The 26,428-nt window shown below is 39.8% G+C and overlaps 1 protein-coding gene across 1 annotated transcript in view; it reads left to right on the forward strand.

The window, feature by feature from the left end:
- The window catches only part of cspg4ba (chondroitin sulfate proteoglycan 4ba), a 105,827-nt gene that overhangs the window by 56,097 nt on the left and 23,302 nt on the right, over window positions 1–26,428 (forward strand). The window contains exon 7 of the mRNA XM_072571618.1: window positions 5,716–5,847. Within this exon, the coding sequence (XP_072427719.1) occupies window positions 5,716–5,847 (132 nt within the window). The remainder of the gene's footprint in view (window positions 1–5,715; window positions 5,848–26,428) is intronic.

The following is a 26,428-nucleotide window of genomic DNA, read 5'->3' on the forward strand; positions in this document are numbered from 1 at the left end:
GTCAATCCTTCCATGGGGAAACATCTCTGGCTATTGACTCTATCTATTCCTCTCATTACCTTGTATACCTCGATCAGGTCACCTCTCTTCCTCCTCCTCTCTAGAGAGAAAAGTCCGAGCTTAGTTAACCTCTCTTCATAAAACAATCCCTCCAGTCCAGGCAGCATCCTGGTGAACCTTCTTTTCACCCTTTCCAAAGCCTCCGTGCCTTTCCCATAATAGGGCGACCAGAACTAGACACAATATTCCAAATGTGGTCTCACCATGGACTTGTAGAGCTGCAGCAAAACCTTGAGGCTCTTAAACTCGATCTCCCTGTTAATGAAAGCCAAAACACCATATGCTTTCTTAACAACCCTATCCATTTGGGTGGCAACTTTGAGGGATCTATGCACTTGAACACCAAGATCCCTCTGTTCTCCACACTGCCAAGAATCCTGTCTTTAATCCTATATTCAGCATTTAAATTCAACCTTCAAAAATGTATCAGTTCGCATTTATCCAGGTTTAACTCCACCTACCATTTTTCAGCCCAGCTCTACATCTTGTCTATGTTGCGCTACAGCCTGCAATAGCCCTCAATACTATCAAAGGCACCTCCAACCTTTGTGCCATCAACAAATTTACTAACTCACCCCTCAACCTCCTCATTCAAGTCACTTATAAAAACTACAAAGAGCAGAGGCCCAAGAACAGAGCGGGACCCCACTCAACACTGACCTCCAGGCAGAATACTTTCCATATTTTTTTAAATTCTAAAATGCAGTTAATGAATAAATATTTTAAGAAATTTAATCATATCAGCACATGAATTAAAATAAGCTAACTTTAAACACTACTGCTTTTGTCAAGACTCATGTTAATTTAATGTTAGTGTTAATCAAGATGAGTCACAGTCCAATCAAGCATCTAATATTTCCTATCCTGCATCCATTTTCCTTACTCATTGTTAGAATAATTACAACAAAGCAAAATTTGGATTTTTTTTGTTCAGCTCCATAAGAATGTCTCCGTGTAAGAGCCCTACCTGCACAAGTATCTGAATTTTCTCAAACCCAGATGTTTCACTTTTACCACGTTATGGTCACTGGGGAGACTACTGATGTTTCTTCAGTTGAAGTAGAGGAAATGAATTTTTAACATGTTTCCTTATCCCACCTCCAATCCATTTTCATTTTACTCTCATTCTTAAAAAGATATATCTCCATGGGAAGAAAAGGCACAGAAAAAAGTAGAATCTGCAAAGTTAATAATGTGGGTTGGAAAGGTGGTGGAGTTTGGTTTAAATATACATTTTTCTCTCCATGAGCAATATCATGGACGTCAGCCATTTACAATAATTTGTGTTACATTACATTATTTCAATGCTTCCATGGCGATAGAATAGCGTATCGTTCAACCCACAGAGTATTGCCACTGGAAATGTAATGGTTTCACATTCACCTTTTAGGTTTCTGAAGAATTTCAGTACCTACATTTTATTGAATGGAATGTATACTACTACCAATAAGGCATGTGATGAAAAGGTGCAGAAAATCACAGCGTGATGGTTGGTAAATTTGCAAAGTTCATGAGTGGATCTGAGTCTGAGAACTCCCAATCCAGAAAAGTGAAGGCAGTAGATTCATTAAAATTCATAGGTCTAAACAGGAAACATAAGGAGAATCCATTTGCACTGGCAAAAGGGGTTAAGATCTAGAAGACATCCATTTAACCATTGACAAAAGAAGCAATTGCGTCATGAGGAAAATCCTTCATAGTGGAAAATATACAGCAAATTCAAATTTGGCTTTCCATAGTGACTTAGTATGTACTTCATAGAAAAATAATAGATGGCTAGGGGCGAAAAGGGCAGCATAGTGAAACTGGCAGCATCGCTTTTGCAAAAGCCAGCAGGGGCACGATGGGCACATGTCCAGTGATATGGAAGGTCAGAGACATGTAAAAGTGCCACTATTTCATTTGGAGAGAAAAAGGTCAAAACAGCAGATCTGCTATTGGTTTAACAGTCTCCAAAACAGTCAGGACAGAAGAAAAGTAATCCTGAGTGGCATAGAAGTCAGTAAGAGAGAAACCCCAGAAACAGAAGGTTTTTGTCGTGTCAAGGCCATAGAAAACCTGAAAATATGCTAAGGTGTAAGTGAGCTGACTTAAGAGTTCTCTAAGAATAATGCAAAGAGACGTTAACTATAGAAAATGACATTAAATAAATAAAACTCCTTAAAGAAACCAATCACATCCATGCCAAGGGAACAAGGAACTTTAAAGAGTTACCTTATCTCAATTTTAATGAGGTTTGAGTGTCTGCAAGATTGGTTTTGAGGGTAAAAACTTTATTTTTGATCATTGTAATTGACCACTTTCAAAAATATTTTTTTGTATGGTGTAACAAAGCTCACATTTTTTCTTTTGCTTATAATAAGTTTCTATGTTTTTAGAAAGTACGTTGGCAGCCTCTTGTGATATGGTCGGTGATTGACATGGTAAACAAATAGCAAAATTAAAACTTGTGGTCTGTCTATCCAGGTTTCACTCTAGAGCCTGTCCAGTGTTACTATTGGCTGGGATTATGACATCAGTGTCAAATAGCTTGTAAGTCGGGACAGGCAGTAGATCTTCTCATTGAAGACAGGAATATATTGGGAACCAATCTTAAAGCAGCACCCACAATTTTTCCAGTCATCTTCCTCATCTCTTCCTTTAGCACTCCCTTCCCAGTCTCTAACACATTTGTAGAGGAGCAGGAAAATCTATCTCTTATGATTCTATTCAGCTATTCTGATCTCCTGCAGTGAATTTAATCCTCATGGTACACTTCTGGCTGTATTTTCTTTTGGTTCATAGTTGCTATAAGCAGGAACTCACTTGTTTATCCTCCTGTGCATATGATGTCAACTCTTGTGAACCAACAAAAAGCACTAGGTCTGTTTCCAATTACACATTGATTATATCTAGCTCAACCTTCTCCATCCATCTTCAAATCAAAGGTAATGGTCACAAGGTCTAGATGATACAACCTATCCAAAAGGAGCAAATGCAAGGTACAAACATGCAACAGGACAAGCAAGAGTAGGCCACACTGCCCTTTGAGCCTGCTCAGTCATTCTATAAGATCATGGCTCAACTGTGTTCCTGCATTTCCCCTATAATTTTTAACCCCATTTGATAATCAAGAGTCTATCTATCTCAGTCTTAAAAAATATTCAAGGAGAGAAAATATGGGAGGAATCTTATTCACACAATGAGTGATTTGGGTCTAGAATGCATTGCCTGGAAGTATGGTGGAGGCAGGTTCAATTGAGGCATTCCAAAGGACAGTTGATGATGGTTTCAATTTAAATAATGTGCAAGAGAAAGGGGTAAAAGCAGAAGAATGGCACTACGTCGCAGTACACGGTGGCATAGTGGTTAGCACTGCTGCCTGACAGTTCCCGCCTCAGGCGACTGACTGTGTGGAGTTTGCATGTTCTCCCGTGTCTGCGTGGGTTTCCTCCGGGTGCTCCGGTTTCCTCCCACAGTCCAAAAGATGTGCAGGGTCAGGTGAATTGGCCATGCTAAATTTCCCGTAGTGTTAGGTAAGGGGTAAATGTAGGGGAATGGGTGGGCTGCGCTTCGGCGGGTCGGTGTGGACTTGTTGGGCCAAAGGGCCTGTTTCCACACTGTAAATCTAATCTAATCTAATCTAATCTAATCTAATTACAGAAAGGTGGCATCAGCAGTTTGGGCTGCATGGCCTCTTTGTGCATTGCGACACTTGTGTGATTCTACAGATCAATGTGTGCAAAGCCAGAGCTGCTATTTTTGACTTTGAACAGCTGCCATCTCAGAATTATATGATGGGACTCCCAAGTTAGTCTTCTTCCATTAGACATCTCAATTATCAATACAGCTTCACTCTTCTTTGGTGCCACTCCTGTCTTGTGCACATAATTGAAACCCTTCTAGACCATGCTATTTAGATTAATAGGTTATGAACCTACAGTGTCACAGCCCACATCCCCCATTGTGCAATGTCCTGCACCATGATTGCCCCCATCCTCTGCAACTTCAGATGTCTCACTTCCAGTTAGTTCCATACCCTTATCTGATCCCACTTTACATCCCTGCCTTACATCTAGACACTCTATTCGTCTGCCACTTTAAACTCTTGCTGCTCCTACCTGCCGAAACTCTCCATCCAGTTCCTGTACCTTGGCATCGCCCTCTTTTTTTTTGTTTTTTGGATGTCATCTGTCCGAATATGCCTTATGGTATTCACACACACTTAAATTTTCTTCAACAGAATCTTTCCTGCAAAAAGTGTCAATGTCTGGTTAACAACACTGCTGACACTCCTCCTGTCATTTGCTATACAAAAAAAACCACACACCCACACACACACACGTCATGAAACTAACTTTATGACTCGCAGCAACTCATTGTTAAGTAATAATGAGTCACTTAATCTAAATATGATGGGGCACCCTGAAAGATAAAACTGGTCCCTTTTATTTAAGTTGATTGAATATGATCTTTTAATGTTATTATGTTAGGTATTTCAAGTTTTGAAGCTAAAAAAACCAAAAACAAATTCATGTGCAACAGAGATACTAATTTAAGATCAGTGCTGGAACCATCAAGTGGGCTACTTAGAAGAAATTCTTTTCCACAAGTGAAAGGATAGAGAGAAGCCCAAAATTTAAGCAGGGGGGTCAAACCATTGTAATACATAAGAGGGCTAGTAGTTTTGCAGTTTGAGTTAAAATGCCTCCTTTATGCTTGAAAGTTCACCAGAGAAATATTAACAATTCAAGGGTTGAGTTAATTACCTCTTCTGTCTTTAAGATATGTCTTTTTTTTTTGTTGTTTGTCAATTCCTACAAATTAATCCCTTTGATATTGAACAAGCTTAAATAATAAAGTGAATGATGGACCAGTAGGAATGATGGCTAATTAAACCTTGCATGTCTTCATTACTTTCTAACAATCTTAATTATAAAGACTTTATTCTGAAAGTTCCTAATGAGTGATACTGGGAAGCAGACAAAATATTGATTGAGTTGGAATTTAGTGAAGAATCTGATTTCAGGATATTTTGTGGTCCAGTGGGTAGTGTTGCTGCCTCTGAGCCAGAAGCCCTGAGTTTACGTTCTACTTCAGGGACGTGATGGCCAAAGAAGTTCTGGTCCTAATACAGGCAAAGAGGTCAGTTGACTCAAATGAAGTGACCACCAGCATTGCTGCCAGAAGTATGGGTTTAATCTGTATTTCATGGGAGTAGATTTAGGTCGCTACTCTTTGCCTTATCAATGGTGACAATCATGGTGCTGTGAGTCTGACTCCCTTTGGTGGAGAACCCAAGAAGATCATTTTGCATTTGGTCCCTGAACTTTTTCTTGTCAAATGAGAGGATAAGTGCTGTTTGCTATGACTGGAAGAGGCTTGATGACATTATTTACCAGACTCCCATTTCCTGGGTTTGTTAGGAATTTCACCTGGTGGTTTAATGCTGCTCTGAAATTCTCGGCCTTGTAGTGTGAACGCCAAAGGAGTACCACAAATGGAGGAGGCCCATACCTGCTTTTTGGGAGTACCCTTGACCTAGAAATTTAGATGGATGGTAAGGCTGAGAGTCAGGAACTTCTGGGATGCCCCTGGTTAAATGAGTTGCTTTCCTGAAATGAAGTTTTTAATATATTCAGTTTGCCATTCTGATTGTTTATTTTTGACCCCCAGGAGCCATGTCGGGTGGATTTAACTTCCAGGTTACAGATGGACTAAACTTTGCTCCTCGTCAGATCTTCAGCATTACTGCTGGAGCATTGGTCATTAATATGGAGGAAAACAATGGTTTAAGAGTTTTTCCAGGTAAGTTGTCACATTCATTTTGACCCATTATATATTTTGCTAAAGTGCTGCTAAGTATGAAATTGTCTGCCACTGAATGAATACAGATTTATTTTCAAATACTGTTTCTGTGAAAAGCTTGATTTTTGTTTCTTTTAAATAACATTCTGTTCAGTTCACCAAGACCTATCCAACTATTATTTATATGACATTTGTTCCAAGATTAGGAGAAATAAGCTGTAAAATATATGCAATAAATATAATGGATAGACTCAGCAGGATGGAAGTTTCTGTTGGTTATCAAGGATTAATGAGTGTTATTTGCACTGCCATCAAGAACAAGTTATTATCTGGTCATCTATTTAATGTTTATGGTTAAGCTAATTATACTTTTTAATATTTGTAGCGTTTGCTTTTTTTAACAATCGTGCTTTGGTCTAATATGGCCCTCTCCTTTCAACATAAACATACGAAAACAAAAGATGGGAAGAAACCACTTAGTCCATTAACACTGTCTTCTGAGGTTATGATTCGCAGATGCCGGTGTTGGACTGGGGTGTACAAAGTTAAAAATCTAACCTGGTGTTGTGTGATTTTTAACTTCTGATGTCATGGTATAATTGATACATAGTCCCCATCTATCACCACCACCTGTCAAGCCGTACAAAATTCAGACAAATAAACAGAGAAAATAATGAGTCAGGGAAAAACTGACCCGAAAAAGGATCATATTAGATCTGGAAGGTTTATACCCAACTTGCAGTGTCCATATGCAAGTGGTTATGCTGGAGACAGCAAAGAATTCTTCCAGCTCCTTTTGAAAGCATGCCATGAATTTGCTCTCAATGTTCCCTATAAAGTGGTGCGATTACACTGCCCATGGAAGATTAGTACCATAACTCATTTCTGTTTATAATTTGAACATTTTATTAGCCTCCACTGCCTTTATCAGCAGAGCTTTCATTCCTCGATCAGAACTGCAAATGCACCATTTCATTACAAACCGTGCTACAGCATTATAAATTTGTTTGTAAAGTAATACCATTACAACTTAAAATCTAAATTTACCTACTTTCATGTCCTCCAATAAACTTATCAAACTATGAAGTTCTATAGCAGAAAATATATCCGTAAAATTCACTCATACCTGATCTCCAGCCAATCAAAAGATTAAATAATAAAAGTTTGAACATGACCGTTATAATCAAATTCTGATCTAATTTTGTGGTATTCTTCAAACAAAAGTTAACTTAGTAACAGAAAACCCATTTAAACCACTTACTTTTTGATGGTGGATTAAAAACTAAGGACATGTAGAAAAGAGCTGAATTCCAGACATGAGGTGAGACTGACTGCCCCTGGTAACAAGGCCAGGTGGGGCATCATGGATCCTTAACAAAACTAGTGTCAATAGGAATCAGAGGAAAAGTTTTCTGCTGGTTGGAGTCATACCTGGTCCAAAGGTTGTGGGTGATGGAGGTCAGCCACTCAACTCAAGCACATCACTGGGATTCCTCAGGGTATCATCCAAGGCCCAACTATCTTCAGCTGTTCCATCGCTGACCTTTTCTCAATCATCAGGTCAGACTTGACTGATCCCTGCATAATGTTCAGCACCATTTGTGACTCCTTGGGTATTGAAGCATCCATGCTCAAATACAGTAAGACCTGGACAGTATCCAGGTTTGGGCTGATACGTGGCAAGTAATGTTTATGCCATAAAAATCCCAGGCAACCATCACCCCTTGACATTCGATGACATTACCATCAATAAATCCCCAACTATCAAAATCCTGAGGGATTTCTATTGATCAGAATGTGAACTGGTGTACTTAGTCATAGAAGTACAGTGGCTACAGGAGCAGGTCAGAGGCTAGGAAACCTTACAATAAGTAACTCTCATCCTGATGTTCCTAATCCGGTCCACCACCAATAAGGCGTAAGTCAGGAGTATGACGGAATGGTTGCCATTTTTCTGGATGAGTGCAGATCCAACAACACTCCAGAAGCTTGACACTATCCAGGACAAAGCAGCCACCTGACTGGCACCATATCTACAAACATTCACTAACTACATCTCTCAGTTGAAGGAGTGTATTCTATCTACACAATGTACTGCAGAAGTTCACCCAGGCTTATTTTTGACAGCACCTTCTAAACCCACCCCCGCCACTATTAAAAGGACAAGGGCATCCAACACAGGAAGAAACCACCATTAGCAAGTTCCCCACCAAGCCACTCACAATCCAGACTTGGAAAGAAATGGCTATTCTTTTCACTGTTCTGGGTCAAAGTCCTGTAACTCCCTCCCTATCAGCATTGACAGTCAACCCACAGCACTGCAGCAGTTCCAGAAGGCAGCTCACCATCTTCTCAAGGGCAACTAGGGGCAGGCAATAATTATTGGTGACATCCACATCCCATGAGTGAATTTAAAAAATCAAACTCATGAGCTTCCACTTTGTAAGCATAAGGCACCAACAGCCTAATTTATTGATTTTTAATTTGTTTGCTCATCTGTGTTTCCTGAGCTGACTTTGGAATCTGACACATTTTTGTGTTTTCATTTTCTGTTAAGTGCAAGCCGTGTAAATTCATTTCCCGGACATTTGGTTGTTTAGTTTATAGTTATCTTTAAGATGGAAAAGGGTGTGTTGCAGCACTTGATGTTTACATTCTGGTGTCTTTGTGCTTAAACCAAATCTAGGACGAACAGCCAGTAATGTTTGGCAAACAAGCCTGTAGGCTGGAAATTGTTTTTCAAACAATGCTGCTGATGCTTTGCAGCCAAAGTAAAGAGGGCTTTCAACAAGCACACCACCAATACAAAGTGAAGCTTGCATACTTATGAGTACAAGGGTCTAATATGGTATCGAGCTGAAAAATGTGTTGCTGGAAAAGCGCAGCAGGTCAGGCAGCATCCAAGGAGCAGGAGAATCGACGTTTCGGGCATAAGCCCTTCTAATATGGTATTGATAGCTGCCCTTTACCTACAATATAATTTACCAGAAAGCACTTGAGGTACCTACCACACTTATTTGAGCTCCAAAAACCAATAAATATTTGCACTGTCAGGATGCTGCACTCAGCCTGAAATGAAAGATTTCTTTACAGAGTGCTGAAAAAGCAAAAAGACATAGCTTGTCTTGCATCATTTATAAACTGAGTAGCAAGAAGAAAGTCCAAAAACTTTGCAATTCCTTTTGGTCAAATTTAATGAGGCCTGAATGGCAGTTTATGTAGGAGATGACTATGGATTGACAATTTTGTCTCACATTGACATTGCAAAATAAGAAAGTGAAAATCACAGGTTGTTCTTCAATATAGCCTTTAGCTCTCTTATTCAAGTAGCCCTCGTTGATCAAAATTAATTATCAGCAGTCAAACAGTTGAAATTTGAGCCATTTCTAAGATGCAGGTACGATGCAGTCAATACGTTCCTAGTCATCTGTTGGTCCATGTGACACTTCAGAACTCTTCCTTAGCTAAGAATATGAGAAGGATGTTGTGAAACTTGAAAGGGTTCAGAAAAGACTTACAAGGACGTTGCCAGGGTTGGAGCTACAGGGAGAGGCTGAATAGGCTGGGGCTGTTTTCCCTGGAGCGTCGGAGACTGAGGGGTAATCTTAGAGGTTTATAAGATCATGAGGGGCACAGATAGGGTAAATACACAAGATATTTTCCCTGAGGTGGGGGCGGTTGCAGAACTAGTGGCCATAGGTTTAAGGTGAGAGGGGAAAGATTTAAAAGGTACCTAAGGGGCAACCTTTTCATGCAAAGTGGTGTGTATATGGAATAAGCTGCCAGAGGAAGTGGGGGGGGGTTGGTACTATTACAACATATATACACATCCAGAAAACTTTTATGAATAGTAAGGGTTTAGAGGTATATGGGCCAAGTGCTGACAAGTGCGACTAGATTAATTTAGGATACCTGGTTGGCATGGACAAGTTGGACCGAAGGATCTGTTTCCATGCTGTACATCTCTATGACTCTCAGCACTATTTGGCAACATTGAAATCTTAGACATTTAGGGCAAAAGCCCTTCAATTTTTCTGCTCCTCGGATGCTGCCTGACCTGCTGTGCTTTTCCAGCACCACGCTAATCCTAACATTGAAATCTTACCTAGCCCATGGGTGGTCTTTCAATATAAAACAAAACATTTGGGTTAATTTATAGTCCTCTGCTTTTTGTTTCTTACCCTGTAATGTAAAGCCTGAATTGGTCTTCATCTCTGTTTGTTAAAAGGCTGTAGAGTCATTGCAAAAATACAAAACAAATTACATTTATATCATAAGTGACAGTATATGTTACTTACCAAAAAAGGAAAAAATAAGGAGCTTTTCTCTGCAAAAGAGAAGACTAAGATGGGATCTGGTAAAGGTCTTTAAGATAATGAATGGGTTAGATGAGGTAGATGTAGAGATCTTTATATTTGCAGGTGAGGCCATAAATATGAAATAGGTTTATTAAATGTCTAATAGGGAATTCAGGAAAAATATCTTTGCCTGGAGAGTGGTTAGAACTCACTACCTTGAGAATTAGTTGAAGTGAATACTGTAGCAGCAGTTGAGGGAAGTTAGATTAATGTGAAACTGATTTGAAGGGAGCTGGGTAGATGAAGAGTGGGAGGCGATTTGTGTGGAGCATAAACATTGATAGGTACATCTTGGGCCCATGGGTATGCTTCTGTGCAGTAAATACTTTAGAGTACTTTGTAAAAGTTGCACAATAGTTTTAAATAGACTTTTTGTCTCTTTGTTAAAGACATTTTTGTTTCGTGAGCAGCCTGCTGTACATTTTTCAGCCTGTTTCATCAGAAGTCCCTTGATGATTCAGCGATTTAGGGTCTGATCATTTCATTTGTGAACTCACACTTCAAAGAAACATCCACACCCATGTCTAACTGGCATGAGTTGGAATCAACAAATAAAAAAGGCTAACTTTCTTGATTGAGACCAGTCACCAAATATCTGCAACATATCCAGAATATGACTTGCAAACTGCTGGGTTCCCCTCTGCACTTTACAGTAAAACTTGAAGTAAAACTTGGTTATTTCTGAAACCATATATATCTCACATCTTTTGGCAAATGTTAAGGTGGAAAGATCCCCAAATATTTATAGCCAGTGTGAGAATCATTTTCAGATATGGTTTCTCTGACAGAAATTGGGGCATAGTGGACCAATGAAAAGTTAATTGTACCTCTGCTGCATGTCGTACTGTAACAGATGGTTTCCCATTTGTATGAAACAAAAGCTGAATTTTTAAAGTAGGTGTTCTCAGGAACAAAGATTGCTGAAAGAACTCTCCAGATGCTGCTAGACCTTGAGAGAGAAACAAAATTAATGGGTGGAATCTTCCTGTCCCAGAAGGAGTGAGATGAAATGTAATTGGAGGGATCTTAACTGGGTGATTCAGAAAATTCAGAATCCTAATGGCGCTATAAACCTTACAAATTAGGTTCTCCAACCTGAACAAGTGAGTCACTTTTCTTGATTGCTGATACTATAAAGTCAATCAACTATATATGAATCGCATTAAAAGCACATCCTGCTGGAATTAGGTTGTAGCTGAAAATGTGTTGCTGGAAAAGCGCAGCAGGTCAGGCAGCATCCAAGGAGCAGGAGAATCGACGTTTCGGGCATGAGCCCTTCTTCAGAAGGGCTGATGCCTGAAACGTCGATTCTCCTGTTCCTTGGATGCTGCCTGACCTGCTGTGCTTTTCCAGCAACACATTTTCAGCTCTGATCTCCAGCATCTGCAGTTCTCACTTTCTCCTCAAGGAATTAGGTTGTACCCAATCAAGAAATGGAAACCTTCAGATAACTGGCTGTGTACAAGAGGGGCACACTGGCAAGTTTGACTTCTCCCAGGTGCTCAAGTAAGGAATTGCTGCTTTACCCAAGTAGTGATAGGGATTTAAACCAAGGTTAATGATTGCAGCGTAAGGTCTTCAACTGAAGTGAAGGCAGTAAATGGGGAAGAGGGTCAATGGGGAAAGGAGGAACAATGTCAGGGCAACGGTGGAGGTCTGTTTGTCCAGGCCTGGGAAGGATAGACATTGTAGCACATACCTCCCCGGGTTTATTTTGATTTATTACAGGGAAGGGTGCATCACAGAGTTGTGGAATGTTATTGTTTATACATTAACAATCTGGATGAAGGAACTGAGAGCATGGCTGCTAAGTTTGCAGATGATACACAAATAGGGGGAGAGATCGGTAATGTTGAAGAAGCAGGGAGGCTGTAGAAGGACTTGAACATACTAGGCGAGTGAACAAAGAGGCAGATAGAATACAATGTGGGAAGGTGGGAGGTGTTAGTTTTGGTAGGAAGAATACAGCTGTTGACTATTTTCTAAAAGGGAAAGGCTTCAGAAATCTGAAGTGCAAAGGGAGTCGGCTAGTATACAAGAGCACGGATGTACTGCTGAAGCTGTATAAGGCTGTGGGTCAGATCACATTTGGAATGTTGTGAGCCGTTTTGGCCCCCTTATCTAAGGAAGGATGTGCTGGTGTTGGAGGGGGTCTAGAGGAAGTTTACAAGAATGATCCGGGGGTCAAGGGATCGTCAAAAGAGGAGCAGTTGTGGACTCTGGTACTGTATTTGATAGAGTTTAGAAGAATGGGGGGAAGGTGATCTCATTGAAACTTAGAGTACTGAGAGACCTGGATAGCATGAAGGTAGAGATGATGCTTCCACAAGTAGGAGAAATTACCACCAAAGGGCACCGCCTCAGGATGATTGGATGACCCTTTAGAACTGAGATGAGGAGGAATTTCTTCAGCTAGAAGATGGTGACTCTGGAACTCACTGCCACTGAGGCTGTAGAGGCCAAGTCATTCAGTGTGTTTAAGACAGATAGATAGGTTCTTGATTAGTAAGGGGATCAAGGGTTCTCGGCTGAAGGCAGGAGAATGGGACTGAGGAACACATCAGCTATAATTGAATGGTGGAGCAGACTCAATGGGCTGAATGGCCTAATTCTGCTCCTACATCTATTCCATGACTAATAGTCACGTTAACTAAGTATCTTTTGTAACTGCATGATTCTATGAAATGAATAATTTCAATTAATTCCCTCCATCCATGTTAGGACAAGTAACCTGGCAAATCAGATAGTTAGAGCTGTAGATAGGTTTTCAAATTAATAGTGGTTAGGAGGGAGGAAGTGCTGGCAGGGGGAAACTGGAAATGGAGGACATGGAGGATTTGGGGATGGGGCAATTTGACACTTACAAAGCAAAAGGTATGATTGCATTACAGGGCAGCTACTTGGTTAAAGATACCCAGAGTGGAGCAGGAAGAGACAGAGTGTACAAACACAGAAAACAGCAGTAAATAGGATCAAAAGGGGAAGAAGGCACAAAGGCAGAATTAGTGGCACATAGTATTTGCAACAAAATAATTTAATTAATGGCATAAATAGAGATGAATTGGTGTGATTCTATAACCATTGCAGAGACATGGTTATAAGATATTCACAGCTGGGAACTAATAATCAGGGGTATGTGACTTTTCAAAATAACAACAGTCAGGAAGAAAAGGGTGATGGAGAAGCTTTGTTAGTATGGGCTGAAATAAGTGTAGTATCAAGAGATTATCTTGGATCGAAAGATGTTATTTCTTACCTCCATCTGAATGGATTATACAAAGGGAAAGATACTGGTAACTCAATTTCAGGATGCACCATGTGAAATTCAGCTCCTTTAGCTAACAGCTGACAAAAATAATTGACCAATTAGTAAGTGGATGCTGATATGCGGGACATGTTTACAACTTGACAGCAACAAATAATCAAGTACATGATAATACCTACTCCAATGGAAGCGTTCCAAAAAGACCTCTTGGATCAACCAAGAGGTTACAACAAAAAAGTATTGCTACAAAGCCAATGCAACTACAAAGCTATACTGATGAATAAACTAGTATCTACGGACTATCTTCAGCACAATAGCCAATTAAGTCTATTAAACTATATGGGTGGTTCATCCTACACAGACGCCAAGGAAATGCTCCAATTTTAGCATTATATGCAAGGCATATAGCACCAGAGGACTTTGGAAGTGCCAACGCAGAAAGCAAAGACTAGAGTAAGTGCTTCAATGTCATAAGGATCTACATCCAAATAGAAGCCAGATTCAGTGTTCTAATGGACTAAGGGTAATTTACTAAACTATGTCAGACAAAATCCATGAAATGTTTAGCCAATATATTTGGTCAGGCAATCGATACGCAAAGTGAGCTTACATTTAGCATGGTAAACACCAGAGTCTATATTGGCACAGTGGTATCAATACAAGCCTTGGCCACCACATTAAATGACTTTTATTCTCAGTGTTGTGAATCTGTAGAATTTGTTACTGCCCATGACTGTCATTAAGTATATTCAAGGCTGACATAGATTTTTAATCAATAAGGCGCTCCAGATTTGTGGGCAAAAGGCAGGACAGTGTAGTTGAAGATTATCAAATCAGCCATCATCTCAGACTCAACAGGCTGAATATTCTGCTTCTATTCCTATGTTTTATGGTCTTATAGAAGTTGTCTGTAATTCCAATAGTAGCTATATAGTAGAACAGACAATACATCAATAAATAGAGCGTTTGCAAAAAAGGCAGTACATTAATCATAGATGACTTTAATCTTAGATTACCAGAGATACTAATAAGGAGGAATTCATAGAGTGTATTTGGGATTTTCTCCAAGAGCAATATGTTGTGGATCAAACTAGGGATCAGGTATTTTGGATCTGATGTTTAATAAGGCAAGTTTAATTAATGATCTCATAGTAAAAGATTCCCTAGAAAACAGTGACCATAACATAGAATTTAGCACTGAATTTGAGAGAGAGAAGTTAAATCTGAAACGACTATGCTATGCTATGATATGTAAGTGCAGAGGAATGAGGACGAAGCTGGCTGGAGTAGGATGAGAAAAAAATTTTACATGGCATACCATTTAGAGAATAGTTCATGGCTTACAATAGTGATATATCCCAGCGAGGAAGAAAGATTCTAGGAAGAGGATAAGTTAACCAGTGAAGTTAAGGATGGTATCAGATTGAAAGAAAAAATTGAAAGAAAAAATGATGCAATGTGGCAAAGATTAGTGGTAAACCAGAGAATTGGGAATGTTTACGAACCAATCAAAGAAAATGGTGAAAATAACCTTTAGATGGTAAGTTTGCATAAAATATTAAGATGGACAGGAAATATAAATATAATTGTGAGATTAAAATTCTTTAAATGTATAAAAAGGAAGCGAGGAACTAAACTTAGGCCTCTTGGACCACAAGAATGGGGGAGGAGGAGGTGGGAGAGAAGTTGAGTAACTAATTTACATCAGTCTGCATGGTAGGCGACATGAATAGCCTTCCAAAAATACTGATTATTCAAGGGGTACAAGGATGAGAGTAAATAAGTACAACTATCTCTAGAGAAAATTTAGTAGGAAAACTTAATGGGCCTAAAGATTGAGAGTTAGAATGAATGTTAAAATGAAATCAGGTGGCATAATTATAATATTTAAATGATCAACTCTTCTCACTAATGGGTTTCGCACAATGGTTTGTACTTGTTCCACCTTTATTGAAACTAGAAGTGGGCGGTTTCAAGGCTGCTCACTGTTATCAGGGTCAAGATACTTCAAGCCCTTCCTCAATACTACAGTGGGTGGGACCATGGAATGCCATGGTTCAAGAAGGCAGCTCACCACCATCTCCCAGGCAATCAGGGATGAGCAATAAATGCTGGTCTGGTCAGCAATGCCCTCATCCTGTGGGGGGAAAAAAAACCAATTAAAACATGATACTGCCTCATTTTATGTTTCCTTCTTTCAAATGGAAGTCCTCAATGTTGAGTCATGTGATGGGATTAAAGATTAATAGTCTTCACTATTGTTGTGTCTTCGCTATAATATTCATTTCGATTAATATTCAGGTTGTAAACTGATCTTCCCACACAACGGAAAAAATGAGCATACTGAAATGTTGTTGAAGTTCTTCATCCTCCTAGGTTTTGACTTTTAATCAAAGTCAAGTGGGTGAACATCTCTAAACCACATATGTTGATCTATTCAAATTGCCAGTAGCTTTGATTCAAATAATTTTCAGTAAAACTATTATTCATATAATTAGTGTTGCAGACAAATACAGATAGATTGAGTGAGTGGGCAAAAATATAACCGATGGAATGTAATGTGGAAAATATAAAGTTGTTCACTTTGGCAGGAAGGAAAAAAAAGTGTTATTAAATCACATCTATTGCAGAATTCAAAAATGCAGAGGTATCAAGATGTTGTGGTGTATGAGCCAGAAATGTTAGAATGCAGAGTTTGAAAAGGGTGGCACTGGACTGCAAGTTAGGCAGCATCCAAGGAGCAGGAGAGTCAATGTGTTGGGCATAACCCTTCATCTAAGCTGTCGACTCCCTTGGTTCTCAGATGCTGCCTGACCTGCTGTGCTTTTTCCAGCGCCACGCTTTCTGACTCTGACTTCTCCAGTATCTGCAGTCCTTACTTTCTCCATGTTCTAACACAGGTACAACATGGAAACAAGAAGGCTAATTGAATGCTATTCTTGAATGCTATTGTGAAAGAGGAATTGAATGTAAAATTAAAGAAGTTGTATTTCATCTGTACAGGAAATCAGTTAGACTACATCTCAATTGCGTGCACTTTTATTCTCCTTAATTAAGGAAGGATGTAACAATGCATCAGAATCGGCTCAGTGGAGGTTCACTAGATTGATACATGGAATGACCAAGTTGCTGGCCCTCGGCCCACAAGCCTCATTCCTGATCAACCGAAACATTGATTCTCCTGCTCCTCAGATGCTGCCTGACCTGCTGTACTTTTCCAGCACCACACTCTTGACTCTCGGATTGTTTTCACTGGACTTTAGAAGAGTGGGGGTGATTTGATTGAAATTCATAAAATCCTGAATGGTCTTGACAAGGTAGATGTGGAAATGATGTTTCCTTCAGGTGAATCCTGAACTAGGGGATGCTGCTTTCAAATTAGTGATTGCTGTTTCAGGACAGAGATGAAGGGAAACTCTGAAGGGGTTGGGGAATTTGGAGCTGTCTGCCTTGGATGACAATGGAAACAACGACGTTTGAATATAGTTAATGATGAGAGGCCCAAGTGGTATTATCGATAGACTATTAAATCCAGAAAGTGTGGCACTGGAAAAAGCACAGCAGGTCAGCCTCTAAGCAGCAAGAGAGTCGACGTTTCGGGCATAACCTTTCATCTGAAAAGTTGACTCTCCTGCTCCTCAGATGCTGCCTGACCTGCTGTGCTTTTTCCAGCACCACACTTTATCGACTCTGACTTCTCCAGCATCGACAGTTGTCACTATCTCCTATTAATTCCGAAACTAAGGTAATGCTTTTTAGGTTCGAATCCCAGCAATGAAGATTATGAAATTTGAATTCAATAGATATCTGAAATGGAGAGTCTAATGGTGACCATGAAGCCAATATCAATTGTTAGGTCATATGAGGTACAGTACACATTAAAACAGACCTATCTCTTCTGTCCATTTACCGACCTGTAGTTGAGCAGAAAAATCCCTATTTGCTTGTGTCTGATTATATAAAAAATATTTTCCACGCTGTTATTTTTGAACTGCATTACTGAGCTCTGCAGTGTTGACTTCTTTTTATGTTCTTGGTAATTCATTTTAGGAGAATAAAATTACACATTTCCTAATTTTGAAAATCCTCAAATCTAGTTGAGGGTGGTGTTGTGGTGTAGTGGTAGTTTCATTCTCTTTAGGCCACAAGCACCTAGTTCAAATCCCTCACCAGGATTTGTTGTCTACAGCAGAAGCATTTGTAATATAGCTAAACAGGTGGCTCATAACCCTGTAAATTTTTGCCATGTGCAATGCTAAGAGTGTTCACTCATTCTTGATGTGTGGAGTGACATCTCTCAAGCTCCAACCTCTGCTTACAGGCTAGCAACCAGTACCAGAAAAGCATCCTATGGAAACAGACCCAAAAGCACATACTTTGTCTGCCTCATGGGAAACAGTAGGCGTGGGAAGGGACAAAAAGAAAAAAAGGTTTTGATTGATCGGTGCAAATTGTAACATTAAATCCTTTAATAGTTGGTTTCTCTCTCATTTCTGAGATGAGAATATTTGTCTTTTGATCAGTTGAACTGATTGGAGATTGGACCAGTGTATACTGGTGATAAATCTGGTGTGTATTTGCGAATGGGGAAATAATATAAACAAATCAATTTTGCTGTAGATAAGATTTTTGCAAGTCTCAGCATGCTCACATACCAAGTTTTTATTTTACAAAATAATTGAATTTGTTGATTTCAGTATCATGTATTGATCTTTGTATCATTAAACCTTTACCGAGAAAAGGAAAAATTTGAATAATTGCTGTCACTTGGAATGGTTTAGAACTAAATGTGCTTTTGTGAAGTTAAAAGACCTTCCTATTCTTGAATTTTAACCTCCATGAATGCTCAGAAGACACACAAATCCTACATGCAGATCTCAATGCCAGAGTTGAGAGGGACGTAAATCTCTAGCAAAGGAGTAGGGAAAGCAAACTGAGAAAGTTCTCATGCTAAGAGTACATCTGAGGAACGATCGACCATCTTGTTTCATCAACAATGCTACACCCACAGTCCAAACCAAGACACTTAACCATGTCCTTGTTCTAGCAAGGCGCTGAAGGGATGTCCACATCATCCACCACGACAGATTCCACCAACTACTGGACTGGTCACTGCCTTAACTGGTTTATCAGCTCCGCCAGCTAGCCCTTCGTACCACAGAGGAAACAAAAGCAATGTAACCATAAAATTAATACTGAAGAACTCCGGGTTCCCACCAAAGCAGCCCTTCTCAATCAGTGCCTCCCTGTCAACTTGCAGCCATCAGGAGCTTCTGTGTGCCTATGGTGCTTGATCAACCTTACATTCTACCATAACAAGCACCTGCAGAAAGGTCCATGGCCCCTCTACCAGGAAATAGCATAACTGGTTTGACAGAAACAACCAAGAAGATACAGGTCATAATCACAGGCAAGTGCAAAGCTCCCACAGACTGGAAACTTCACGTAATGTTGAGAGAAATTCAGTCCTACTGATGACTAAAAGCAACAGTGCAGCATAAACTTGAGATAAAGAAGAAAGATAGCAGGATATCCATCAACCCTTACATCTGTAACAAACATAGTTTCTTCAGTGCTGTCAAGATGATCCAAAAAATCAAAGACCCATCATGTTGAGAGTCAAGCTAGAGAGAGAGCATTTTGAAGAGCTGCTCAATCTGGAGGCTTTGTTCAGTTTGAATGTCCTGAACCCCATTCTTCAATATCCAGTATGGCTCAGTTCCAGCAGGAGCCAGGTTCACAGCGAAGTTGAAAAAGCTGTTCATATTGAAAAACCAACAAAGTCTGTAAGGCAGATGGAATCCGTGCCCTAAATCTGAAACACCACGGAGATACTTTCCTGGCATGGCTGGTACAGCCTCAAATCCCTCCTTTTGGGCAAGTTGAATTTCTGGCTTCTTTACACAAGCTCCCCAATCTCACACAGTATTAATAAGCTATAATTACATTTTATGCCCGTTTGAAGACTAGAACTATTACATGCATGCATGTCACAGGGGACCTCAACAAACAGGTCTAAAACACACACAATGACAACCACCACTGCTAAAGTCAGCCTTCTCTTCACTTGTTGCTTTACATCCTGGTTTTCAATCATATGTCTATCATTTGCATGTTCTCTTAAAGTTGTACCACAACAACGTTTTGCCCCAATCGGTAACATTTCATACAATTAAACAAAATACATGGACACTAGTGAATACATGTTTTTCACTGTTAGACAAGTTTTATTGCAGTACATCAATTAAGAGATTAAGGTCTTTACAGGGTATAGTTGGCTTACTGATCCTCCAAGATCTTGTGACATTTCATCATTTTGGTGTTAATTTCTAGGTGTGTCGGTATGCTGCGTAGTATCAGAGTATTCATTGTGTCCATAATTGTCCTCTGTTGTTTTGCTCTCAAAGTTCATCTCGGGACGTATTCTCCGTACAGTTGCTCTGCTGAGTATTGTACAGCTGGACAATTTCCTCAGCTGGTATCTGTTTCTCCTCAACATCACTCCATTTGCAGTTGTGACCTCAGAGAATCTATCAATGAATTTGGGTAAGTACGGCACAAAAGAAATTTGAATAATCGGAGGCATGTCTTTAAGACTCGACTCTGACTTGAGTCAGGACAGATCACATATCTCACATAAGTACAAGAAAGTTAGTCACCCACATTCACCCTATTTTGAAGACAAACTCTTCTGACAAGCTGTTGCCATTAGTGAGCATAAATTTCTGTCGTGGTTTTTCCCATTACAGCAATATCATGGGCAGTGCACACAATGTGTGCAGTAATTCTGTCCATATACTACTGCAACAGCACTCGGTTAATGGATATGCAAAAAGGTAATCTCTGGGCAGTATCTTTAGAATGATCACCTGACTCATACGCATAAAAAAGGCAAAATACTGTGGATGCTGGGAAGCTGAAACAAACGCAGAGAGAATTCAAGGAGAATCCCAACAGGTTTTGTCAACATTTGTAGAGAGAGAAACTGAGTTAACAGTTCAAAACTAAATGTGTTTCAGAACTAAATGCGATTGGAAAATGGTGGCTTTTCAGCCCTGAAGTTGAACAAGCCTCGCTGATAATCTGTGTTCTTCATTTCATCAAACTCATTCTTTACATTCTCCTGAATATGTATGCTTCCAAGAGGGTGGATTGATGAGCTTGCATATTCCATGAGCGTCATCTCTTATTTTTACCTTTGGTCATGTCTTCAGATCCAGATTTCATGAGTTAGTGAATCTAATGTCCTTTCACACATGCATGCCTTGCAGTGCTACTGCCAAGTTGTCCTTTGTTGCAAGAATCCTAATTGTCCCCTCCTGGTGGTTAAAGAAACTCTTTCAGAACAGTTTTAGTCCAATAAGTAATACCAGTCCTTGTCAATAACAAAGGGGATTAATTTTAAAGTGAAAGGCAGAAAATTTAGAGGGGATTTTGAGGAAAATCTTTTCACTCAAAGATGCATTGCCTGGAAGCTGGGCATCTCACAACCTTTAAAAAGTGCTTGCATGTGCACTTGAAATATAATATTCAAGACTATGGGACTAGTGTGGAGAAATAGGACTAGTCTAGATAATAGTCTATTTTTAGTGGTACAGACCTGGTGAGTTGAAGAGCCTCTTCTGTGCTCTGATTCTGTGAATTGGTAGCCTTTCCAATCTCTCAAAAGTCATTGACTCTGCGAAAACCTTTGAAGCTTACTTGAGAAAACAGAGAGCTTTCATCAGGAGCACGCAGAGATAAAGTCAAGGTTTTGAAATAAGTTTACAAATCTCCACAACTCATCTGCCAATCCATAAAGCGTCACTTAGCCCATATGTGCCAGAGTCAGCAGGTTGGTTAGTAGGCTTATGAGCCACTGCAGAATACATCAAACTGAGTGGATGTAAGTCGCCCTTAATCTGAGGGGCTACTTCAGACAGGTGAATTCCACATTATTCTGCCTAGTGTTTGGCAGTTTTTTTTAAACACAGTCTTACCTATAATGTAATTTGACATTATGATCCCTATGGACCATAATATGGACTGCAGTAATGATAGAATACCAAGAGACAGTCAAGGTAACTTGGGGAAGATGGTGGGTTTGTGCTAGACGTTGGTCAGACCACCTTTCGAATGGAGACAGAAGTGCAGAGTTTCATTTGTCATCCAGAAAGATTTTGATGTTCAACCCCTCAGTTACAAAGAAAATCAGTATTAAGCCTTTATTATTCTACAATTCTCAGGAATACATCTGAATAAGGAGAAGAGTTTTCAGTCCTACACTTGCCTTTTACTACCTGTGTTCATGTGATCTAATTGAACACTGAATTCAAATGTATTACCCAAATTCATGTTTTCTCTTCCTTTAATAATCTTATATACATTTGTATGTGCTGTGACACTGTTGAAATGCAGGATCATTATTGTTGACGATGTCATATTACTTTGTCGTATTATCTGCACTACATTTCAATTGTGTATTCCTGATCAGCAGGCTTCTAAATGTTTATTTTATGATTGACGTACTTTACAACTGATTTGAAACCATACATAATACACTAAGATTTTTAGATCTTCCAATCTTCTATCCCAAAGGTGCTGACTCAGCAGCTCAGCAGTCTATCAACAAGTCACTCAAGTGTCCATTCTTCGTGTGCAAGCTCAAAACGAATCTCTCAAAGCTATTCCTCGGTGGAGGGCATCACAGCTGAGACCAATACTGTCATTAGTAGATGCCTTGCATCTGCATGCTTTCCACCAGGGCTAACTGGATAGCAAGGAACCATTGCTGATATTGTTTTTTTTTCAGTCTGACAAGCTGAGCTCAGTTTATCTCTTAACAACAAGGAAGACCTGTCATGTAATAGTATTGGCATCTGTGGATTTCAATATGGAACAGCATGGAATGTTCCAGTATGTGATGTTTCTCTGAATCAATGCAGTGCTTACTTCAACTGACCAAATTCCACAAAATTTCATGGAAAGAATCCTGATGCTACATACAGACATTTGAAATTCTAAAATGGACTGTGTTTTATTTAATTTTCTGAAATGAAAGGCCTTTGTAATATTTGAATGTAATATTTGCTTTTATTCTTCAAGAAAGAAAATTGCCACACTAATTCAGCAAAATCAATGAGGGCATATATGGGGGAGTTTTGAATTTGTCCATTTGTGTAAGTGGGGTGATAGCACATCAGTCCATTTTAGATTTCACATAATAGCTATTTCAATTGATTTGAATGGAAATGAAAATCAGAAGTTTTGGTTTATTATAGTCTCCTGGACAGCATTCAACAAGACTTTTCAAATAGTCTATCTCCAAAACTGCTGAGTATTTGTTTGAATTGTGTGCGTTTGCTAGGACAGTTTACTTGGGTATAATTGTGAGGTGATTCTAAAATTATGTAGCACAAAATGTTCACCAATTCTCAAATATGTTTTGTAGGATGTTATCCTGTTTTCTTGCTGATGTTTGTATCCTACAAAAGACTGCTGATAGCAAAATGTTAGGCATCATTATTTTTCTGGGTTTCAACGTTTAAGATATATTTATTTGTATTTCTCTATTGAATGCGAAGGATAATTGCATTCAAATACAGGGAACATTTACAACCACTGGTGCCATGTGTAATTCAATTACTTGAGCTCAGATCTTCTGCTTTTAGAATGTTAAAATGGAGGATAGGTTAACAATGTGGAATGTTGACTTCTCGAATTGAGCATGTCAGTCTATATATTCACATCCAAGATCCTTCTGTTCTTCTATAAAGTGTGCAGCTCCTGAAAAACATAGTGTGCTCAGATTTCACATAATGGGGAGAGGAAACAGAAATTGTGATTTTTGCAGATGCACTGTAGGGATTCTATAATTCTACGATCTAAGGACAGCAGCAGCTATTTAAAGTGAATAGCTCGTTGCAACATGCGAGAATGAAAAATAAAGGCACCATCAGCTTGATAATGAGAAGCAAATGGCAACTAAAGTTTTGAGTAAGGCAACAATACATGATAAACACAAGCAATAAAAATATTGCCAAAAATACATTCTGGTCTCATGAGCTTATTCCCTTATGGAGATATAAATTGCCACTAAATGTCGGTTGGTTGTTCTGTGTCTGTCATATGTCCTTGTAAATATCAGAAAATCAAGCAGATTCCTCTCTGTGCTGTTTAGGTAAAATTCCTTATAGTAATGAAGCTTTTGTTAATTCTGCATTTTAAAATTCAAATTCTGTCTCTTGTATGTCCCCCATTTTTATTGCTCCTATTGCCAACCTTCCTAGAGTCTGGAGTGTACCCACAATCACCCCCCCCCCCCCCCCCGCTCCAGCTCTTAAACCCCTCTGCGCCTTGACCTTCCTTTGCTCCTTTAGACTGCTCGTAACATTTTTTTTCCCTGTTTGCAAGTCCCCTTTAAGTAGTGGCCAAAGGTAGTGGTCAGATCTTCTTTATTAAAGCTGCTGTGAAGTCCCTGTAATATTCTCACCATATCAATGATATGTAAGTACAACCTTTATTGGTTTTGGAGAAGGTACCCATGAAATTTAAGACAAAGCAGAAGATTGCTGCTTGATTTCATAGCTCCTGCGCCCATATTTTGCATTCTTTCCATCAACTAAACAATCAAGCCTACAGTGTACAAGCAAAATAGAGTGATCCTGTACTTAGTGTCATGACTAAACATCAGTATTATTTACATTGTTTTATGTTAGTGCCTCTTATTCCACTTTATCTTTGATACTACTCTTCTGGTCTTCAGAAATTTCGGCTCATCCGAAGCTCTGATGGCTTAACATTTGCTGCACTAAATTTCACTTCCCCATCCTTGCTGGCCCACAGCCCAGTCCCTCGATGTCTCCAGTTTAAGAATTCACATGATGTAACAATTTCGTAATGGTCCCAACTCTTCCTTTTTCTGTAACTTTCTTTAAATACAGCAATACCCCAAATTCTTAATTCCTAAAACTTTGTTTGGGCAGCAGTGTCTCCAGCTTTCCCTAAATCTCAAAGTATTACATTAAAATCTTCCTTAGCCCCTTCCTTGGTTCTCCATTTATTTTTGTTGAATTATTACCAATTTTAAACACTTTGGGGCGTTTTTCCTAGTAAATGTAAGTAGTTACCTTTGTATTTCTCTGTGCCAGAATTTCTGGCACTGGAGTAGGAAAGGGCGATGTAAAATATTGAGTAGAATCTAGCTCTATTTGGAGCCAAAAAAATGCAAATGAAAAAGAAAATATTCACCACAGTTGAGCTTCAATCAAGCCCCAGGAAATAGCAATTGGAACTCCCTTGATCAAATATAACCTTATGCTGCAAACATGCACATTACCTCATCTTGGGACCTGGGACAAGTTCCAGGCTTGGATGTAGCATGTACAGGCTGCTATTTCACTGCACATATGCTAACAGAGTAAATCTAAGAACCCTAATTATTATCTTCTTAAGCACAGTTACATTCCATTCAAAATAAAGTTGTTCTTTTAGAATAGGTGTTTTACATCTAAATGTCTTGTTATTACAGTTTTTTTTCCAGTTTGCCTGTATTTTTTGGTCCATCTGTAATTTGAGTATGGAGCCACATGTAGGCCAAATGGGGAAAGATGGCAGATTTTGTTGTAAAAGAACGCTAGTGCAGCAGATGGGGTTTGACAACAATCAGTTATAGGTGGCATGGACATGGAGATCAGCTTTCAATTTCAAATGTATTAACAAATTGAATTCCACCAGTTACCATGGTGAGATTTGAACCCACATTGTCAGAGTACAGCCAGAGTGACAGTCCAATGATACATCACCAATTGTAACAAACTATCATTGCCACCTGTACTTTGTTCCAGAGATGGCCGAAGATATTTGCAAAAGGAAGTATTACCATTGTAGACTCTCGAAGAAAGGAAACTGCATATATTTAGTGTCTCATGACTTCACTGCACACTCAAACACTTCCCCTTGAGTAAAGAAAATGTAGGTGTAATTACTACACATAAAGGTGCACTAAGCAACAGAACGGCAGGTCATATTTTTAGTGATGTTGCTTAAGGGGGAAAGGGTGGGCCCGAGGTTTGGGAGAATTCCCTGCTCCTCCTCAAATTAAGCCAGCTACACGAGGTGAGACTTAGCATTTCGGGAAGGCTGATTGTCTCCAATCTTGCTGGAGAGATCCATCATTCAAAGGCACGCTATTCCAGACCAGAGGGACCAGACATTAGAGTCAAAAGTGAAGCACTGGAAAAGCACAGCAGGTCAGGCAGTATCCAAGGAGCAGGAGAGTCAATGTTTCAAGCGTAAGCTCTTCATCAGGAATGTGGAGTTGGGGGGGGTGGGGGTGGGCCAAGGGGGCTGAAAGGTAACTGGGTGGGGGGGGGGATGCTGGGGGAAGGTAGCTAGGAATGCAGTAGGTAGATGAAGGTGGGGGGGTGATGGTGATAGGTCAAAGAGGAAAGTGGAACAGATAGGTGGGAAGGAAGATGGATAGGTAGGACAGTTCAAGTGGGCGAGCCAAGTTGGAGGGTTGGATCTGGGATAAGGTGGGGAGAAGGGAGATGAGGAAACTGGTGAAATCAACATTGATTCCACATTCCTAGCCACCCCCACCTTCACCTACCTATCACATTCCTAGACTCCACCCATAAGAATTATTGTTGATTTCGCCAGTTTCCTTATCTCCCTTTCCCCCCCCCCCCACTTTATACCACCCTCTTGAACTGTCCTACCTGTATATGTTCCTTCCCACCTATCAACATCACCCCCCCCCCCCCCCCCTCACCTACCCATCACATTCCTAGCTACCTTCCCCACAGCCCCATCCCCCATCCATTTCTCTCTCAGCCCCTTGGATCCTCCTACATTCCTGACGAAGAGCTTATACCCAAGACGTGGACTCTCCTGCTCCTCGCATGCTGCCTGACCTGCTGTGCTTTTCCAGCACCACACTTTTGTCCCTGATCTCCAGTATCTGCAGTCCTCCCTT

The sequence above is a fragment of the Chiloscyllium punctatum genome, chromosome 1 (genome assembly GCF_047496795.1).
Source record: "Chiloscyllium punctatum isolate Juve2018m chromosome 1, sChiPun1.3, whole genome shotgun sequence".
Lineage (NCBI taxonomy): Eukaryota > Metazoa > Chordata > Chondrichthyes > Orectolobiformes > Hemiscylliidae > Chiloscyllium > Chiloscyllium punctatum.